The sequence below is a fragment of the Microcaecilia unicolor genome, chromosome 9, assembly GCF_901765095.1.
Source record: "Microcaecilia unicolor chromosome 9, aMicUni1.1, whole genome shotgun sequence".
Classification (NCBI taxonomy): Eukaryota; Metazoa; Chordata; class Amphibia; order Gymnophiona; family Siphonopidae; genus Microcaecilia; species Microcaecilia unicolor.
In genome coordinates, this window is record NC_044039.1 from 140,796,021 (window position 1) to 140,813,395 (window position 17,375).

At 45.1% G+C, this 17,375-nt stretch overlaps 1 protein-coding gene across 2 annotated transcripts in view; it reads right to left on the bottom strand.

The window, feature by feature from the left end:
* Positions 1 to 17,375, bottom strand: part of MAPKBP1 (mitogen-activated protein kinase binding protein 1) — a 386,986-nt gene that overhangs the window by 22,836 nt on the left and 346,775 nt on the right. For both annotated transcript variants that reach the window (XM_030215489.1, XM_030215488.1), the window contains exon 28: positions 15,189 to 15,511. In XM_030215489.1, coding sequence (XP_030071349.1) covers positions 15,189 to 15,511 — 323 coding nt within the window. The remainder of the gene's footprint in view (positions 1 to 15,188; positions 15,512 to 17,375) is intronic.

Consider the following 17,375-nt stretch of genomic DNA (forward strand, 5'->3'; position numbering starts at 1 on the left):
AGACGATGAGGGTTGGAGCCGAGAGAATTAGTCAATTGGGTGTAATAGTCCTGTTTGGCAAGGAATAGGGAGGACTGGAAGGAGGAAAGCATGAATTTGTAATGAATGAAGTCGCTATGGGTGCGACATTTCCTCCAGAGGCGTTCAGCCGATCGGGCGCAGGAGCGAAGGTATCGGATGCAAGGGGTCAGCCAGGGTTGGGGATTAGTACGCCTTGTGGGACGGGAGATGGATGGTGCAAGGGTGTCCAGAGCAGAGGAGAGAGTGGCATTGTAAGTAGAGACAGCCCTGTCGACAGACTCGGAGGACATGATGGACGGGAGGAGATTAGAGATACTAGAGGATAAGGTGGGAGGGTCGACAGCCTGGAGATTCCTGAAAGTAGTGGTTACTGTTGGGCAGGACTGAGGGGGAGGGTGATGAAGTGTGAAGGTGATCAGGTGATGATCTGAGAGAGGAAGAGCAGAGGCGCAGAAATTGGAGGGTGAGCAGGTAGAGGAGAGGACGAGGTCAAGACAATGGCCAGTTTGGTGAGTAGGGATGGTGGAGCTCAGCTGGAGGTAGGAGGAGGATGTCAGAGTGAGGAACTGAGAAGCGTAAGAGTCGGATAGGTCGTCAGCGTGAATGTTAAAGTCTCCAAGAATGAGGGACGGAGATGAGGGTTCAAGAAAAACAGAGAGCCAGGCATCGAAGTCAGTAAGGAAGGAAGAGGGGGACTTATCAGGGGGGGGGGGGGGGGGGCCGTAAATGACTGCAACTCTGAGTGGCAGCGGGTAGAATAGACGGATGGAGTGAATTTCAAAGGATGAGAAGCAGTGAGACTGCAGTAGGAGGAGGGGTTGAAAACTACAGGAGGGCGAAAGTAGAAACCCGACGCCTCCTCTGTGGCCAACTGGGCGGGGAACGTGGGAGAAAAGATAACCTCCATGGCATAGAACCGCAACTGAGGCAGAGTCGTCGGGGGTGAGCCAGGTTTCAGTTAGGACGAGCAGTTGAAAGGAACGGGAGATGAAGAGATCATGGGTGAGGGGAAGTTTTTTGCAGACCGAGCGGGCATTCCACAGGGCACACAAGAAGTGGAGGAAAGAGGGGGAGGGAGGAGGGGAATAGAGATGAGATTGGAGACATCCTGTAATCGTTTGTATGGATAGGACGAGGACAGGTGTTTGCACGGATAGGACGAGAGCTGATGTGGAGGACCAGGATTGGGATTAATGTCCCCAGCGGAGAGCAGGAGAAGGAGTAAGAGAGTACAGAGAAGAGTAGGAGAGGTACGACGACAGCGACGAAGGCGAGATGTACTCAGATAGAAAGGAGATGGATGAATAAAAGGAAGGAAATGTTTAAGGTTGAGAGCTGAGAAAAAGGAAGAGGAAAAAAGAGATGGTGAGATGATGAATACAGATGGCGGACAATGTGTTCCTGCAGTGTACAGTGGTTTAAGATGGAAAGAATATTTGAAGCGGGGGAGTCAGAGAAACTAAACAAATTCTCTGTAACCTTGGAGGATGTAATGGGTCAGTTCAGCAAGCTGAAGAGTAGTAAATCACCGGGACCTGATGGTATTCATCCCAGAGTATTAATAGAACTAAAAAATGAACTTGCGGAGCTACTGTTAGAAATATGCAATCTGTCCCTAAAATCGAGTGTAATACCGGAAGACTGGAGGGTAGCCAATGTTACTCCGATTTTTAAGAAGGGTTCCAGAGGAGATCCGGGAAATTATAGACCGGTGAGTCTGACGTCGGTGCCGGGCAAGATGGTGGAGGCTATTATTAAGAATAAAATTGCAGAGCATATACAAAAACATGGACTGATGAGACAAAGTCAGCACGGATTTAGTGAAGGGAAGTCTTGCCTCACCAATCTAATGCATTTTTTTGAGGGGGTAAGCAAACATGTGGACAATGGGGAGCCGGTTGATATTGTATATCTGGATTTTCAGAAGGCGTTTGACAAAGTGCCGCACGAAAGACTCCTGAAGAAATTGCAGAGTCATGGAATCGGAGGTAGGGTACTATTATGGATTAAGAACTGGTTGAAAGATAGGAAGCAGAGAGTAGGATTGCGTGGCCAGTATTCTCAGTGGAGGAGGGTAGTTAGTGGGGTCCCGCAGGGGTCTGTGCTGGGTCCGTTGCTTTTTAATGTATTTATAAATGACCTAGAGATGGGAATAACTAGTGAGGTAATTAAATTCGCCGATGACACAAAATTATTCAGGGTCGTCAAGTCGCAGGAGGAATGTGAACGATTACAGGAGGACCTTGCGAGACTGGGAGAATGGGCGTGCAAGTGGCAGATGAAGTTCAATGTTGACAAGTGCAAAGTGATGCATGTGGGTAAGAGGAACCCGAATTATAGCTACGTCTTGCAAGGTTCCACGTTAGGAGTTACGGATCAAGAAAGGGATCTGGGTGTCGTCGTTGATGATACGCTGAAACCTTCTGCTCAGTGTGCTGCTGCGGCTAGGAAAGCGAATAGAATGTTGGGTGTTATTAGGAAGGGTATGGAGTCCAGGTGTGCGGATGTTATAATGCCATTGTATCGCTCCATGGTGCGACCGCACCTGGAGTATTGTGTTCAATACTGGTCTCCGTATCTCAAAAAAGATATAGTAGAATTGGAAAAGGTACAGCGAAGGGCGACGAAAATGATAGTGGGGATGGGACGACTTTCCTATGAAGAGAGGCTGAGAAGGCTAGGGCTTTTCAGCTTGGAGAAGAGACGGCTGAGGGGAGATATGATAGAAGTGTATAAAATAATGAGTGGAATGGATCGGGTGGATGTGAAGCGACTGTTCACGCTATCCAAAAATACTAGGACTAGAGGGCATGAGTTGAAGCTACAGTGTGGTAAATTTAAAACGAATCGGAGAAAATTTTTCTTCACCCAACGTGTAATTAGACTCTGGAATTCGTTGCCGGAGAACGTGGTACGGGCGGTTAGCTTGACGGAGTTTAAAAAGGGGTTAGATAGATTCCTAAAGGACAAGTCCATAGACCGCTATTAAATGGACTTAGAAAAATTCTGCATTTTTAGGTATAACTTGTCTGGAATGTTTTTACGTTTAGGGAGCGTGCCAGGTGCCCTTGACCTGGATTGGCCACTGTCGGTGACAGGATGCTGGGCTAGATGGACCTTTGGTCTTTCCCAGTATGGCACTACTTATGTACTTATGTACTTATGGAGAAACAAATTAGGAAGGGACATGATAGTCAGTTTGTTTGTTTTTCCTTTTGTTCCCCTACAGCAACACATGCATTCATTTGGAATCATAGTACATCACAAGCAGTTGAACTTCACATATCAAGTTGATCATATGGTACCAGCTTTACTTAGTGATTTTATATCTAGCTATTTAAAATTTCCAATGCGGTGCTAGGTGCCATCTTATTTGGTTTTAAAGAAATGTTAGGATGGTTTTATGGTTCAACAATTTTTTATTGATGACACGTCAAATTATATAATTTCAACTCTCCAGAAATACAGTAATGCTATATCAAACACAGGAAAAACAAATGTGTAACAATACCAGCAGTCATCAATATTTTATCATTGTTATCCACCCCCCCTATTATGATTCAGCTTTTTATTTAGGGGTATCACTCCAGTCCAAATAGTCAAAGTCTAAACAGCAATTACTTATTATTCCTAAATTACTATCAATAAACTCAAGCCTACCAATAGCATGTTTTAACAAGAATTATCAATCCTCCTTTAACTGACGCTTCCCTTACCCCCCATCATATCTCCCCCTCCCATTTATTGATCTCTCCCTAGCCCACCCTCCCCACCTCCTGCTCAGGATGATATATGCTTTAAACGGAACCCAAGCCATACACTATTCCTTGTTCACAACGTATTAAGAATAAGACTTCTTCCTCTCTGGGTTAAAGTGTCCAGCAGGCATCCCCAAATCTTTAAAAAGCGTGCTTTACGTCGACATAAACCCCTTGCCTCCCATGACATCAACTGTTATACTTGATTACGCCAATGCCAGAATTCAGGGGCATCCGCCGAGGTCCAATACTGCAATACGCATTTTCTCGCAATAAGGCAGAATTTGCGAAACAGTAATACACCATCCGCACTGAGACCTCGAAATGCTCCCGGATAGTCCAATATTAACTGGAGCAATGTTCCTTCAATCCTACAGGACAGCAAGGAAGACAAATAGGATGCTACTCGCTTCCAGTAGCTCTGTACGATTTCACATTCCCAGAACGCATGATAAAAAGTATTATCTGACATGTTACATTTCAAACAAATTGCTGATCGAACCCCCCCCCAGCCCTATACAATTGGACTTTAGTAAAATACGCTCAATGTATTACCATAAAGGCACATTCTCTAAGTCCGGCTTTACTAATTAATCGAGGTATACCTTTTAAGTGCACTACAATGTCCCAGGATATCAAGTCTATTCCCATATCCTTTTCCCATCTCTGTCGAAGCTGGGCTAGCTCCTTCCCGGGCGTCAGGCCCCAAATCCTCTGCTGGATGCATGAAATAGAAGGGGCCTCCTCAGAAATTTCATCAAAGAACAACTTGATCTTTTCCCCCAGCTTATACTTTAATGCTTCTTTATCTAGTGACTGCATATAATGTTTTATCTGACAATAAGCAAAGGTATCCCCCCCATCCACCAGTCGCAGGAGGCATCAGTTGAAGCAATGATTTAATTTCTCCATCCGTTCCCATGACTGCATCTAAGCTACTTAAACCCATCTGCTCCCAGTGTGTGAAGGCTGGATTCTCTAATCCTGGCAAAAACATCGGATTGCCTTTATTAGTAAGTAATTCTGTAATTCTCTGATCTCCCCCCAGCCATGTCCCTAATAGTCGCCACGAATCCCTTAAAGGCAGCAAAAGTATGCTATTCCGAAGTGACTGTGGCAACAAAGCTTCCTGTGTGTGGAGTAGTGTTATGAGTTTGTATGGGCTAAAGAACGCTTCTTCTAATCTAAGGGGAGTATGGTCACTCGATGAAAAAACCCAATCCCTCACTTGTCTCAAAAGGCATGCCATATTATAGTACTTAAGATTAGGAAGTCCCAATCCCCCTTGTCTCCACCCTCCCAACAACAACTTTAGTTGGATCTTAGCTTTTTTTTTTTCGCCCAACAAAAGTTCCGTCACTAGACGATAAAAGTGCTTAATGTCTTTTTGTAACAGCCTTAGCAGCAATATCTGCAAGACATATAGCCAACGAGGCAAAATCACCATTCTAATAAGGCATATACGACCCATTAAAGGCAAAGTCAGCGCACGCCAAGAATCTAATTGCCGGTGTCTGTGCTAGCAGCTGGTTTATATTTAAGTTATATAGCGTTTCCGTGTGAGCTGCTAGAAGAATACCTAGATATCTAAAAGATTTATCCGCCCACTTCAACGGAAAATCCCCAGACCAAAGATTTTGAGTACCCGGATTTACAGCCGCCGCCTTTGATTTCTCAAGATTTAATTTAAATCCCGAGTAATCTACAAATTCTCTAAAGATCTCTAAAAGAGCCTCCAAGGACGTCCGGGGTTTCGTTAGTAACACTAGCAAGTCATTGGCAAATGCAGCTATTTTAAACTCTAACTTCCTAATCGAAACCCCGTGAACAGCCAAACACGAGCTAATGTCTCGAATCAACCGGTCTAAGTACAGCGCAAATAATAATGGTGACAAGGGGCATCCCTGCTAGTCCCTTGCCCAATCTCAAAGTCTCCCGAATTATTTCCATTAACCATTACTTGAGCCTGCGGGGAACAGTATAGAGCCCGAATCGCCTGTACAAACCAACCCTGAAACCCATAAGCATCCAATACAGAAAACAAAAAAGGCCACTCTACGTGATCGAACGCTTTTTCTGCGTCAAAACTAATCACTACGGACTTGTCCCGAGTTAGACCCAGTTGTTCCAATGAAGCCAGAATACTCCAAAGATTTTTAGCAACAGATCTGCCCTGGACAAAACCCACCTGCGCCTCATGAATAATGTGGGGCAACACCCTTCCCATTCTATTGGCCAATATTTTTGCAAAGAGTTTTACTTCATGATTCAAAAGGGAGATAGGTCTATAGGAGGTCATCAACATTCCATCTCGCTTTGGCTTCAGAAAAACTATGATCCGGGCTAAATTAAGATGTTCCGGCAACCAACCCGATTCCACCCATGCGTTAAACACCTTAGTCAACATGGGAACTACAGATTCCCCCATCAATTTGTAGAACTTAGCCTTGAGCCCGTCCGGACCTGAGGCCTTGCCCTGTTTGCTACGACCAATGGCCCATGTTACCTCGTCATCACTGATCGGGGCATTCAAACGTTCACAATCTTTTGGTCTCAAAATGGGAGTCTCTATTCCATTCAATTAAAGATCCCCCTGGAGCACTCCTTTCTCGTCTGCACTATAAAGTTGTCTCGTCTGTGGTCGTGACCACCCTCAGACTTACCTTATTTCTGGGGGTCAGTATCTACGCTGGCTTCTGTCTGTTTCTGTGTGCTGACTGCTTCACTAGACCTCACCTGTGTGGGCTATGCCTCTCTGAGGAGCCAGCATCTAAGATGGCTCCCGCTTGTTTTGTGCCAGCTTCCAAGATGGCTCCTGCCTGTTCTTCCTATGTGTTCCAAGCCTCTCCTTGGTGTGAGTGTGTTCCCTGCTCCTGTCCTGCAGTAGGTGACATAATCAGTGAGAGCCTTCATAAGGAAGTGCTGTGCTTGCATTCAGGGCCTTTGCATGGTGTGTGTGTGTTATGCCAAAAGGTCGTCAGGTTAGTGAGAGTGTGCTGTTGCGCTGCTACAAGCCTGTCTTTTCCATGTGGGCTCTGGCCCTTCTGTTCTTTGTGTCTGTGGACTGCTAGTCCTTCTGTGTGGGCTCCTGCCCCTTCTGCTCGGTGTCTGTGGACTGCTAGTCCTTCTGTTGCCTTGCTCTGTGTTTGGAGTCTGAAGCTTCAGCCTTTGTGTACTCCCTGTCTGTTTTGGGAGCTGCTGAAGCTCCAGCCTTGACTCTGTTATCCCTGGTTTATTCCTCTGCCTGCTGCCTGCCCAAAGACTCTGTTTGCTCCTGGTTTATTCTATTATCCGCTGCCTGCCCTAAGACTCTGTTAGCTCCTGGTTTGTTCCTGTTCTGCCTGTTCTAGTTGCCTGCCTCAGTACTACTCCAGTCCAGAGTTCCAGTCCTGCTCTTCTGTGTATCCAGTTCCAGGGTGGCCTTGCCTGCCGCTCCTCGGTAGTGGCCCAAGGGCTCATGTATTCCGGTTCTGCCTCGAGGACCTGACACATGCAATAAGGAATTCAGGACCGTCTGAACCATTATCAAATCCTGCCTTATTCGTGGACTCTGAGTCAAACCAAATTGTCTCCGCAGTCCTACCAATTGCTTTTCCAGTAGTATGATTTCACGATCTCCTCTTACACTGAGTGACGAAACTAATAATCTCTCCTTGCAAAACGGCTTTCGCTGCTTCCCAGTACATAGGAGCGCCTTCCGCCGATCCCTCATTAAAGTGTTTATATTCTGCCCACTTTACTAGCAAAAAGTCCCTGAATTTTTCATCCTTAAAAAGATAGCTAGGGATGGACCAATCCCGAATCTTACTTTCTGCATCTCCCACTTGCCAAGTCATCCAAACCGCAGAGTGGTCCGAGATAACACACGGTCCAATAACAGCTTCCCTAATATCTGTAAAAGACATGCGCGATGTCAACAAGTAATCATTCCTAGAGTATGTGTTATGACTGATGTGTATATTCCCTATCCGAAGGGTGTTGCGTGCGCCAGACGTCCACAAGATCCAATACAGCACAAAAGTCAGGTAGGCCTCAAGTACCATGCTGCCCAGATACCATGGAAGAGTGTGATCTGTCCATCTGCGGGTCCCATTCCACATTAAAGTCCCCCCCCCCCCCCCAACATCATAGGGAGTGATTTCATGTTAGTAAGAATCAAAAGTAATCTCTTATAAAATTTAAGATTCAAGACATTCGGAGCATAAATACTACCCAAAATAACCTGTTGTCTAGTAATTGTGGCATTACAAAAAATAAATCGCCCATCTGGGTCTTTCACCACATTGTGAATCTGTGATGCCATTCCCTTCCGAAATAAAATAGCCACTCCACCCTTGCGTCCCACAGCTGGTGAAGCAACGCAGTCCCCCACCCACCATCTAGCCAATTTTGCGTGCTCTAGATCTGATAAGTGCATTTCTTGTAGAAGCACAATGTTTGCCCTAATGCGTTGAAGGTAATGCAAAATTTTTGACCTCTTTATGGGAGAATGAATACCCCTACATTCCAAGTGATGATCTTAATCATTCCCCAGGTTGGTGCCAGACAATATCAGCCAGTGAAAAATTCCATCCATTGAGAGAAGCCAGCCCTGCCTCTGACCCCTCCCCCCCACGTCTCCAGTTATATCCCCACTTATGAGTTATTACAGTGTTGTGGCCTAAATCCCAATCATCCACTGCATTCAGCCATATATCCCCCTGAGCAGATCCCCCATTCCTAATCTCCCTGCTCCCCCCTTCCCCATCCTCTTACAAAATCCCCCCAATGCCCCAATGATCCCCGAAGGATTCAGGTCACTTCTAACGTCCCTCCTCTAAACCCTTTATTAAACATCTCGCCCCATCAGCATTCATCCTCCTATTTACCCAATACCATCCCAACTCTCCTTTCAAGCCAAACTATATAATTACATGAACTGCAATCTAGTACTAAATAAATCTTCAATTATGGTAATGCTTCCCTTATTCCTCCCCAGATCCTACGATTACTCATACTACCCTTACCACAACTGTAGGCATTAATACTCCTTCCCCTTGCAACCCAACATATTTCCATGTATATATCCATGCAGCTGCTGGTGGGCCTTATGTCATAAACCCTCCGTGAGCTAACTATTCAAGTTCCGTTTGGCAGTTCCGTGTATCCTCAGTTTATTGATTCGAGAGCCAGTGTTAGCACAAAATCGATCCTTTCACCGCTGCCTGTTCTGTAAGGTTTCCTGTTCTGAGTCAATTGTTAACCACGCCATCCAGATCCAGTCCAAGTCATTCAATTTGAATTCCCAGGCTCTAGTTCCTGTAAAAAAGCCAGTGCTTCCTCTACAGTAGTGTAGACCTTAGAGGTCGATTGATGCACAATTCTTAACTTTGCGGGGTATAATAAAGCAAATTTGATTTTGCGATGCACCAATTCAGAGCAAATAGACGAAAATTGATTTCTCTGAGCAGCTACTCCAGCCGAGTAGTCCTGAAAGCACAAGACTTTCTGATTACCGCTACGCAGCTCCTTTCCTCCTCTCAGTGCTTGCAGGATAGCTGTCTTATGAGCAAAATTGAGAATACGACAAATGACCACTCTTGGCCGAGCAGCATTCACTTGTTTGGGACCTAAGCGATGTGCCCTCTCAATTCTTAGCAGGCCCAAAGCTGGCAGCAACACAAGTTCTTTACTGAGCCAAACTTCCAAAGTTTTTCAGGTCTCGATCTCCTTGGTCCTTGGCCAATCCCACGATTCTCAAGCTGTTACGTCTCGACCTATTTTCCAAGTCTTCAATTTTATCAGTGTATGAAGCTAGCCGTTTCTCAAACTTACTATAATCTGCCTCCATTTTTGCCATGCGGTCTTCTAGATCCCCAGCACGCTGCTGCTAAGTCGTCATGTCTTCTTTAATTTGAGCAAAAATTGTTGTGCAGAGATTCCAAAGAACTCAACTATTTCGGCTGACCATGCAGAACCAACCGGGGTGGACGCTGGGCTAGCCAAGGCCGCCATCTTGTCCTCTACTGGCCGGCTTTTCTCTTTATCTTTTCTCGCTGATTTGGCAGCCATTCTTTCCGCTTACAGCTTAAGGATATTCTCAATTCTCTCTGCCATATTTATCCTCAACCTTTGAGGGAAGTTTGCCCGATTTTCACTTATTTTGCGGCAGGGTTATCGAGGAGTTGGCAGGAGCAAAATGACTAGTGGCCGCTCCTGTGCATAGCGTCACGTGACCCGTTAGGATGGTTTTATATAATTTTCTATATTATTCTTTATGTCTACTTCTATTATAAATTCTCTTTTGGCCAGAGAAAAGCTTCCTAACACTGGTATGTTGTTCTTAATAATGATATATTTTTGAATTATGATATTTATTTATTGCACTTGCATCCCGCATTTTCCCATCTATTTGCAGGCTCAATGTGGCTTACAAAGACCTGTTATGGCATAGCCATGCCAGGGTAGAGAATACAATTGATGTTACACAGATGTCAAGGAAGACAAGAAGTTTTGGTCAAGCAGTTTTAGACCTGTTATGGCATAGCCATGCCAGGGTAGAGAATACAATTGATGTTACACAGATGTCAACAAGGAAGACAAGAAGTTTTGGTCAAGGAGTTTTAGAGAGATACATTCTAAATAAAGGTGGTTAGGTGTTGTGTTATAGTTGGTTATGTGCTCTCGTGGTAGGCTTTGTTAAAGAGAAAAGTCTTCAGAGATTTGCGGAAGTTAGTTAATACGTTGATTGCTTTTAAGTGGGTTGGAAGTGTGTTCCACATCTGCGTACTCATATAGGAAAAGCTGGTCGCATGTGTTAATTTGTATTTTAGTCCTTTACAGCTGGGGAAGTGTAGGTTGAGGAAGGTGCGGGAGGATTTTTTAGCATTTCTGGGTGGCAGGTCCACAAGGTCTAGCATGTAGGTTGGGGCATCTCCGTAAATGATTTTATGAACAGTTGTGCAGATCTTGAATGCGATACGTTCTTTAAGTGGGAGCCAGTGTAGTTTTTTTCTTAGGTGTTTCACACTTTCATATTTTGTTTTACCGAATATGAGTCTGGCTGCGGTATTTTGGGCTGTTTGAAGTCTCTTAATGGTCTGTTCTTTGCAGCCAGCTTAAAGTGCATTGCAATAATCCAGATGACTTAATACCATTGACTGTACCAGGTTTCGAAAGATGGCCCTTCGGAAAGAAGGTTTACTCTTTTGAGTTTCCACATGGAGTGGAACATTTTCTGTATTCTTCACGTGATTTTCAAGTGTGAGATTTCGATCAATGGTGACTCCCAGGATTTTCAGATTGTCTGAGACGGGGAGGGAAAAGTTTGGGGTGGTTATGGTGGTGAATTTATTTGTATTGTGTTGTGAGGTGAGTATAAGACATTGTGTTTTTTTTTGCGTTGAGTTTCAGCTGAAATGCATCTGCCCAGGAGTGCATTATTTGGAAGCTTTGGTTGATTTTGTTGGTGATTTCCTTTAGGTCATGCTTGAATGGGATGTAAATCGTAACTTCGTCTGCATATATGTATGGGTTGAGATTTTGATTGTCTAATAGCTTGGCTAGGGGTATCATCATTAGGTTAAAGAGGGTTGTAGAGAGGGGAGATCCTTGGGGAACTCCGCATTCTGGTATCCATGGGGCTAATATCGCCGCTTTGGTTATTACTAGGTATGATCCTGTTGTCAGGAATCCTCTAAACCAGTTAAGAATGTTACCTCCAACTCCAAAGTAACATAGTAGATGACGGCAGAAAAAGACCTGCACGGTCCATCCACTTTGCCTAACAAGACAACTCATATGTGCTACTTTTTGTGTATACCCTACTTTGATTTGTATCTGTGCTCTTCAGGGCACAGACCGTACAAGTCTGCCCAGCACTATCCCCGCCTCCCAACCACCGGCTCTGGCGCAGACCGTATAAGTCTGCCCACACAAGCGGCAGGTGCATGCGGACCTGAGCAGTGCTGAGGGCAGACCCTCCAGGTGGCCACAGGGTTAACCTTGGGAGGATGTTAGGCATTTTGTGACAAGCGTGCAGAATTAGAGCTCTACCAAGTAGGAGCTAGGGCATAATCACAAGCAAAACCGCAGTGGTCACCTAAATGTGAGCTGTTAAAGGCCAGCTGTATTATGAACCTCTACTCAAGATACTGCATCTTCCGCAAGGAGAAACGCCACTATGAAGGAAAGATTTTGCTAAAGCCTTGAGGGGCAAAAGTTGACTCAAAGAATCAACCTAGGTAGGGCAGAATGAAAAAGAAAAACTCTAGAGCAAAAAGGCAGCTTTCTGCCAAAGGTGACAGTACTGTAATCTGCAAACACCTACAATAAATCCCAGCTGCTCTCCAAAAAAGAAAAAATATTTCTGGTCCATAACAGGGATAAAGGCAGCTGAAGAGAAAAGAATGAAAAGTCAGCTGGTACTAGAAGAAGATATGTAGTTGAAACCATTAGGCTAAGTCACTTGACACGGGGGAGTTGAGAAGAGAGGACAAAAGCCCAGAGAGTATAAGGAGGCTGAGAGAAGTTCAGCTTAATCTCAATAGAAAGGTTCAAATGGGACCAAAAGGTTAAGGCCCAGTGAGATTGTACAGTTAAGATCAGGTGAATCCATGCACTCAAACACAGAATAGACTATGAGATTAGATGTAGCTGTGTTGTGAAGTTGCAAAAGATAACCCAGCTAGAGAACCCAAATGCACTGGACTTCTGGAAAAGCGAGATATGTTGGTGAGGTGGAAAGCCAAACAACTGAATAGCTATAAATTAGCTCCCTGGAACAGCTTTTCCAGCAAACTGTATTTATTTATTAGGAGTTATGTACTGCCTCTTGAAGTACTTACTACTACTACTAATTTCTATAGCGCTACTAGACGTACGCAGCACTGTACACTAAACATGTCAGACACAGTTCACTCAAGTCGATGTATTACCCTAGCACTCCACCAACTGCATTACACAGAGAAGTGACGAGGCTAGGCACCACTGAAACTGTGAGACTGAGTTCCATACAGCCCATGATCATAAACCCTGCTTAGCATATGCCAATAAGGTAGACCTAGCATGTAAGGCTAAAGATGGTGAATTCAAGGTGGTAAGTTTGGCTGAATCTGGATCATTAAATTTGGATGAATTAAAGCTAAAACTATGCTGAGAAGACACTCTGCGGAACCTATGATGTTAAGCTCGTCTAATAGGCCCAGGTGAGTTGAGCCTGAGAAGACGGCAAAACTAAATGAAGCCAAGAGGCTAAACTCTCTTGAGTCCACAAAAGCCATGAGAAATGAAAGGAAATAATGGTGGAGCAGGGGAATAAGTGACAACTGAACTATGTCAATGCAGGACTACTACTACTTATTTCTATAGTGCTACTAGACGTAAGCAGCTCTGCCCACATTATATGCCCCCAGTGGGCTCACAATCTAAGGTGTGTGTATGTTTTTTGTACCTGGGGCAATGGAGAGTTAAGTGACTTGCCCAGAGTCACAAGGAGCTGTAGGAGGAATCGAACCTGGTTCCCCAGGATCTCAGCACACTGCAGTAACCATCAGGCTACTCCTAATAGTTAGTGCAGTGAGTTGCATATCAACTGGCACTGCCAGGAGGAGACAAGGTACATAAACGTAGACCACAGCATGAACCTGTATTGTAGGAAGCAAAACTCAGAGAAAAAATGAAAAGACAATCTGAAAGCTCTTATCTAGAAAATTCTCTCTCTGTAGCCTTGGAAGAATGCTCACAAAGGCAAACTGGACTTAGTCTCTCAAAGGTACCCGATCAGAGCTTAAACAGTGCTATTACAGAGGGGCAGCAGGCCAAATTTCATCTAGTGGGGGGGGGGGGGGGGGGGGGGAAGAGAGAGAGAGAGAGAGAGAGAGATTGAGCTTCTTGAGGACTTCACAATACCAAGCCACCATCAGGAGAAAGAAAGCAAAATAAATGTTCTGTGATGAGATGTGCATTGGAAACACACAAAGGCACCTCTGAAAATCAAAGGAGTAAACCCACACTGAAATACACCTGAGAAGGAATGCACAGAAATTGATTACTAAACTGCAGTGTCTCTAAAACACTAAATCCTTAGGTGTTAATCACAATCATGCACAAGCCAGTGTTAAACCTGAAACTCAGGTTATAAGGTACTCACTCCAAAAGGAGCTACTGGCTTTTTATTATCTAGCAAGCAAAACACAGCGAAGGAGACACCAAAAAGAGAGCTAGATGATGTATAATACAAACAACCAATGGACTCTTGTAGTTCAAACAGAAGTTTTATTCAAAACGTCCAACGGTTCAGAAAAACCCCCAAACAAGTCAAAAAGGCCCCTCCAAGTCCAAAGGAGCTCAGAAGTCAAGAGAAGCGGAAAGAGAGGGGTCTGAGAACACTGCCGAAAAGTGCTCAGCAGCAAGGCAAAGCCTGGGTGCTGCCAAACTGATTAAAAACAAAGACTGTGGAGTGCTGCCAAACCACAGAAATGCCTTTTTTTTTTTTTTTTACCACAGAGCAAAGATGAGGCTCACCTTCCGGGCACTCAAGGCCTCTAGACAGAACTAGGGGCCGAGGAACAAAAGGAACCTCTACAAACAAAAAGGAACCCACCTGGGCCAAGGAACCAGGTGTAGGGAGGGAAGGGAGAATGGATCCGGACACCCCTGAGGCACAATGTGACCCCCATGGGCCACAGCAGCCAAGAAGGTGCCCTGGGAGAGAAGCAGAGAAATTAGGAGCCAGAATGAATTACAAACTCTGCTGACCCCAGTACATCCCCCCCCCTCAGGACTAGGAATCCCAAGGTTTACCAGACCAGTAGAGACTGCACAGGCATGCACCTCTACCACCTGCTGGGAGACTGAGAAATACTGACTCTGGGAGGAACTGCACAGCTAACTTATAGGCTCCACCAGAATTCAGTAGTTCTCAGTCTCCATCCACCTGCTGGATTGCATAACCCATCCGTTTAAGCTGGTCTGGAGGGACGATAAGGAATCTGGAATTTGGGTTCTTAAATCCTTTGTTCCTGGGTTTTTTTTGTTTTGAAAACAGATTGTGAGCTCTTTGGAGCAGGAACATATTGCACATGAATACTTATCACCAGTGAACACCACTGTGTACAACCAATAGCTCTAAACAAATGATAGATATTATTATAGTCAAATAGCTTTAATTCACACATGACAGCTTCTACATAATTCTAAAGCATCACTTTTTTGCCTCACTGTGCTTTTCACCATTTTGCCTTTGGATAGATGACTTACTCTCTCTGCAAACTCCATGCACATGGCACCAAATAAAATGATTTCCATAGAGCATTTTCCAATTAATTTCAAGGCAACGTAAGTCAAAAGTCATAGGAAGACAAACCCAACATGTTGGCCCATTTCGCTAAAAATGGGATTTCCTGACCTCTCCCTTGATCATCAACGTACCTTCATGAACCAGGTCATGCACAGACTGGGTCTTCCTGATATTTGTTGTCTTTGCTTGATACACAGGAAAGGATCCCTGCATTTTAGCAGCTCCTCCAACAGAAGCTCTATTACTTTCCAGGATTGCTTTCCGCTTTCTGGGTGTGTAAATGCTTCTGTAAGAACCAGGAAAGCGCTGGGGTTGATCTATTTTGCTGGCACCATGGGGCTGTGCCTCTGTTCCATTCTGTACCAGGTCACTGGTGGCTGGAGCGGCTTGCACAGAGGAATCAGGGCTAGGCATATGAGCTGCCACAAGACTGGTCTCTGAAAGAGAAAGATTCCTACAAAGACAATAAAAGATCCATGACAATTTAGGGGCTTCTTTATATAGAGATGTGAACATAATTCCAACAATATTTATTCTGTGAATTTCTGCTTAATAAGTATATCATTATACATAAGACACGGTTTCTCCCTATAAGACTTTAGGAATAAATTTCATGAGTTTGTGACCAGACACACTAACCAATAAAAAAGCAGCTTTAAAACTGTTCAGACTTCCCTGATATCTCAACTAAACTGGTCTAGTTCCCTACAGGAAAGGAAAAGGAAGAGGAATTAAAAGAGCAATTGTATAACCTAGACACCCACATGTTACGCAGGTAAATTTTTAAAATACTAGCACTTATATGCATGTGTGTGCATGCAATCACAAAGGCTATTCTGCAACATAATGTGTATTTGCAAGGTGGGTATATGCCAATTTCCCTACAAAAAGGCACTGGGAAGGCCAGTGCACAATATTTAATTTTTAGGGCTGCACGTTAATTGCGATTAATGTGTTAATTATTAATCAAGATTTAAAAATTTAATTGTGATTAATAATTAACCACCCTTCCTCCCCTGCCTGCACACACGCACAGTTATCTGGCATCTCTCCCTCCCCTTCCGGACCGCTGGTGGTTCTCTCCCCCCTCCCTTCCCAGTTTTAACCTTTATATTTTCCGTAAGTCTTTGTCTTGCAACGACAGCCTTATTGAAACGCTGCTTCGGTCTGCACTGGGCCTTTCCCTCTGAAGGAGGCAGGGCGGGGGCGGGGCAGGTCAAAGGGAAAGGCCGATGAAGTGTTTCAATACGGCTGCCACTGTAGGGCGAAGACTTACTGAAAATAAAAAGGTAAACTGGGAGGGGAGAGGAGGGAAGGGGAGAGACAGCCACTGGCAGTCCAGGAGGGAGAGATGCCGGACCGACCGTGCATGCAGGCGGGTGGGGAAGGACATTGAGAGAATGGATGAAGGCACTGGGGGGGGGGGCATATGAGAGAGAGAATTGGTGAAGGCATGGAGGGGGGGAAATATGAGAGAGAATGGGTGCGGGTGAAGGCATGGGGGGGGGGGGGGAATAAGAGAGAGAATGGGTGAAGGCATTGGGGGTGTCCATATGAGAGAGAATGGGTGAAGGCATGGAGGGCACCTCTTGTATGGAAAGGGAACGGAACGGTCCTCCGGTGCAGACGTTTCTCGGACACTGGAGGTTCCCTCAGTGCCCCAGAGTTCCTAGCACCATGTGTCGAGGGGGATCGATGCTGAAGCTTCTTGGCCTTCGCCCAATGCTAGTCATCGACGCTCCTCGGTGCTGAAGAGGACGACGTTGAATCCTCACGTCACCTTGGGGTCGGGTCTGATGCTGACCAGTTCCAGGGGCCCTGCACAGTAGTCCGCATCGAGGTAGGTGGAGACCCACTATATGCACACCCACTCCCAGTGTCTGAGACAGGTCTAGCAGCCATGTGGGACTGATGCAACTCTTGACGTCGATGCCGAAGATTTGGATGGTCTGGGTGCCAAAAAGTTCATCTTGCTGAGCCTCTCTGGCCATCTGGGTCCTTTTCTTCATACAAAGACACAGAACACAGCTGGAAGGGGGTATGTTCAGGCCCCAAACACTGAAAACACCAGGAATGAGTGTCTTTGCCAGAGATGGTCCTACTGCACTGGGTATAGCACTTAAAGCCATTGGGAACCTTTGATGACATGGAAGGGAAAACAGCGGTGGCCAAATCAATGTGGAAACTCAAATGCGTGAAGCAATTCTTCCTGAGGGAAACATTTTGCAACCTGATACATTCAATGATACTAAGCCACTTAGATTATTGCAATGGAATTTATGCGGGATGTAAAGAACAAACCTTAAAGAAACTTCAGA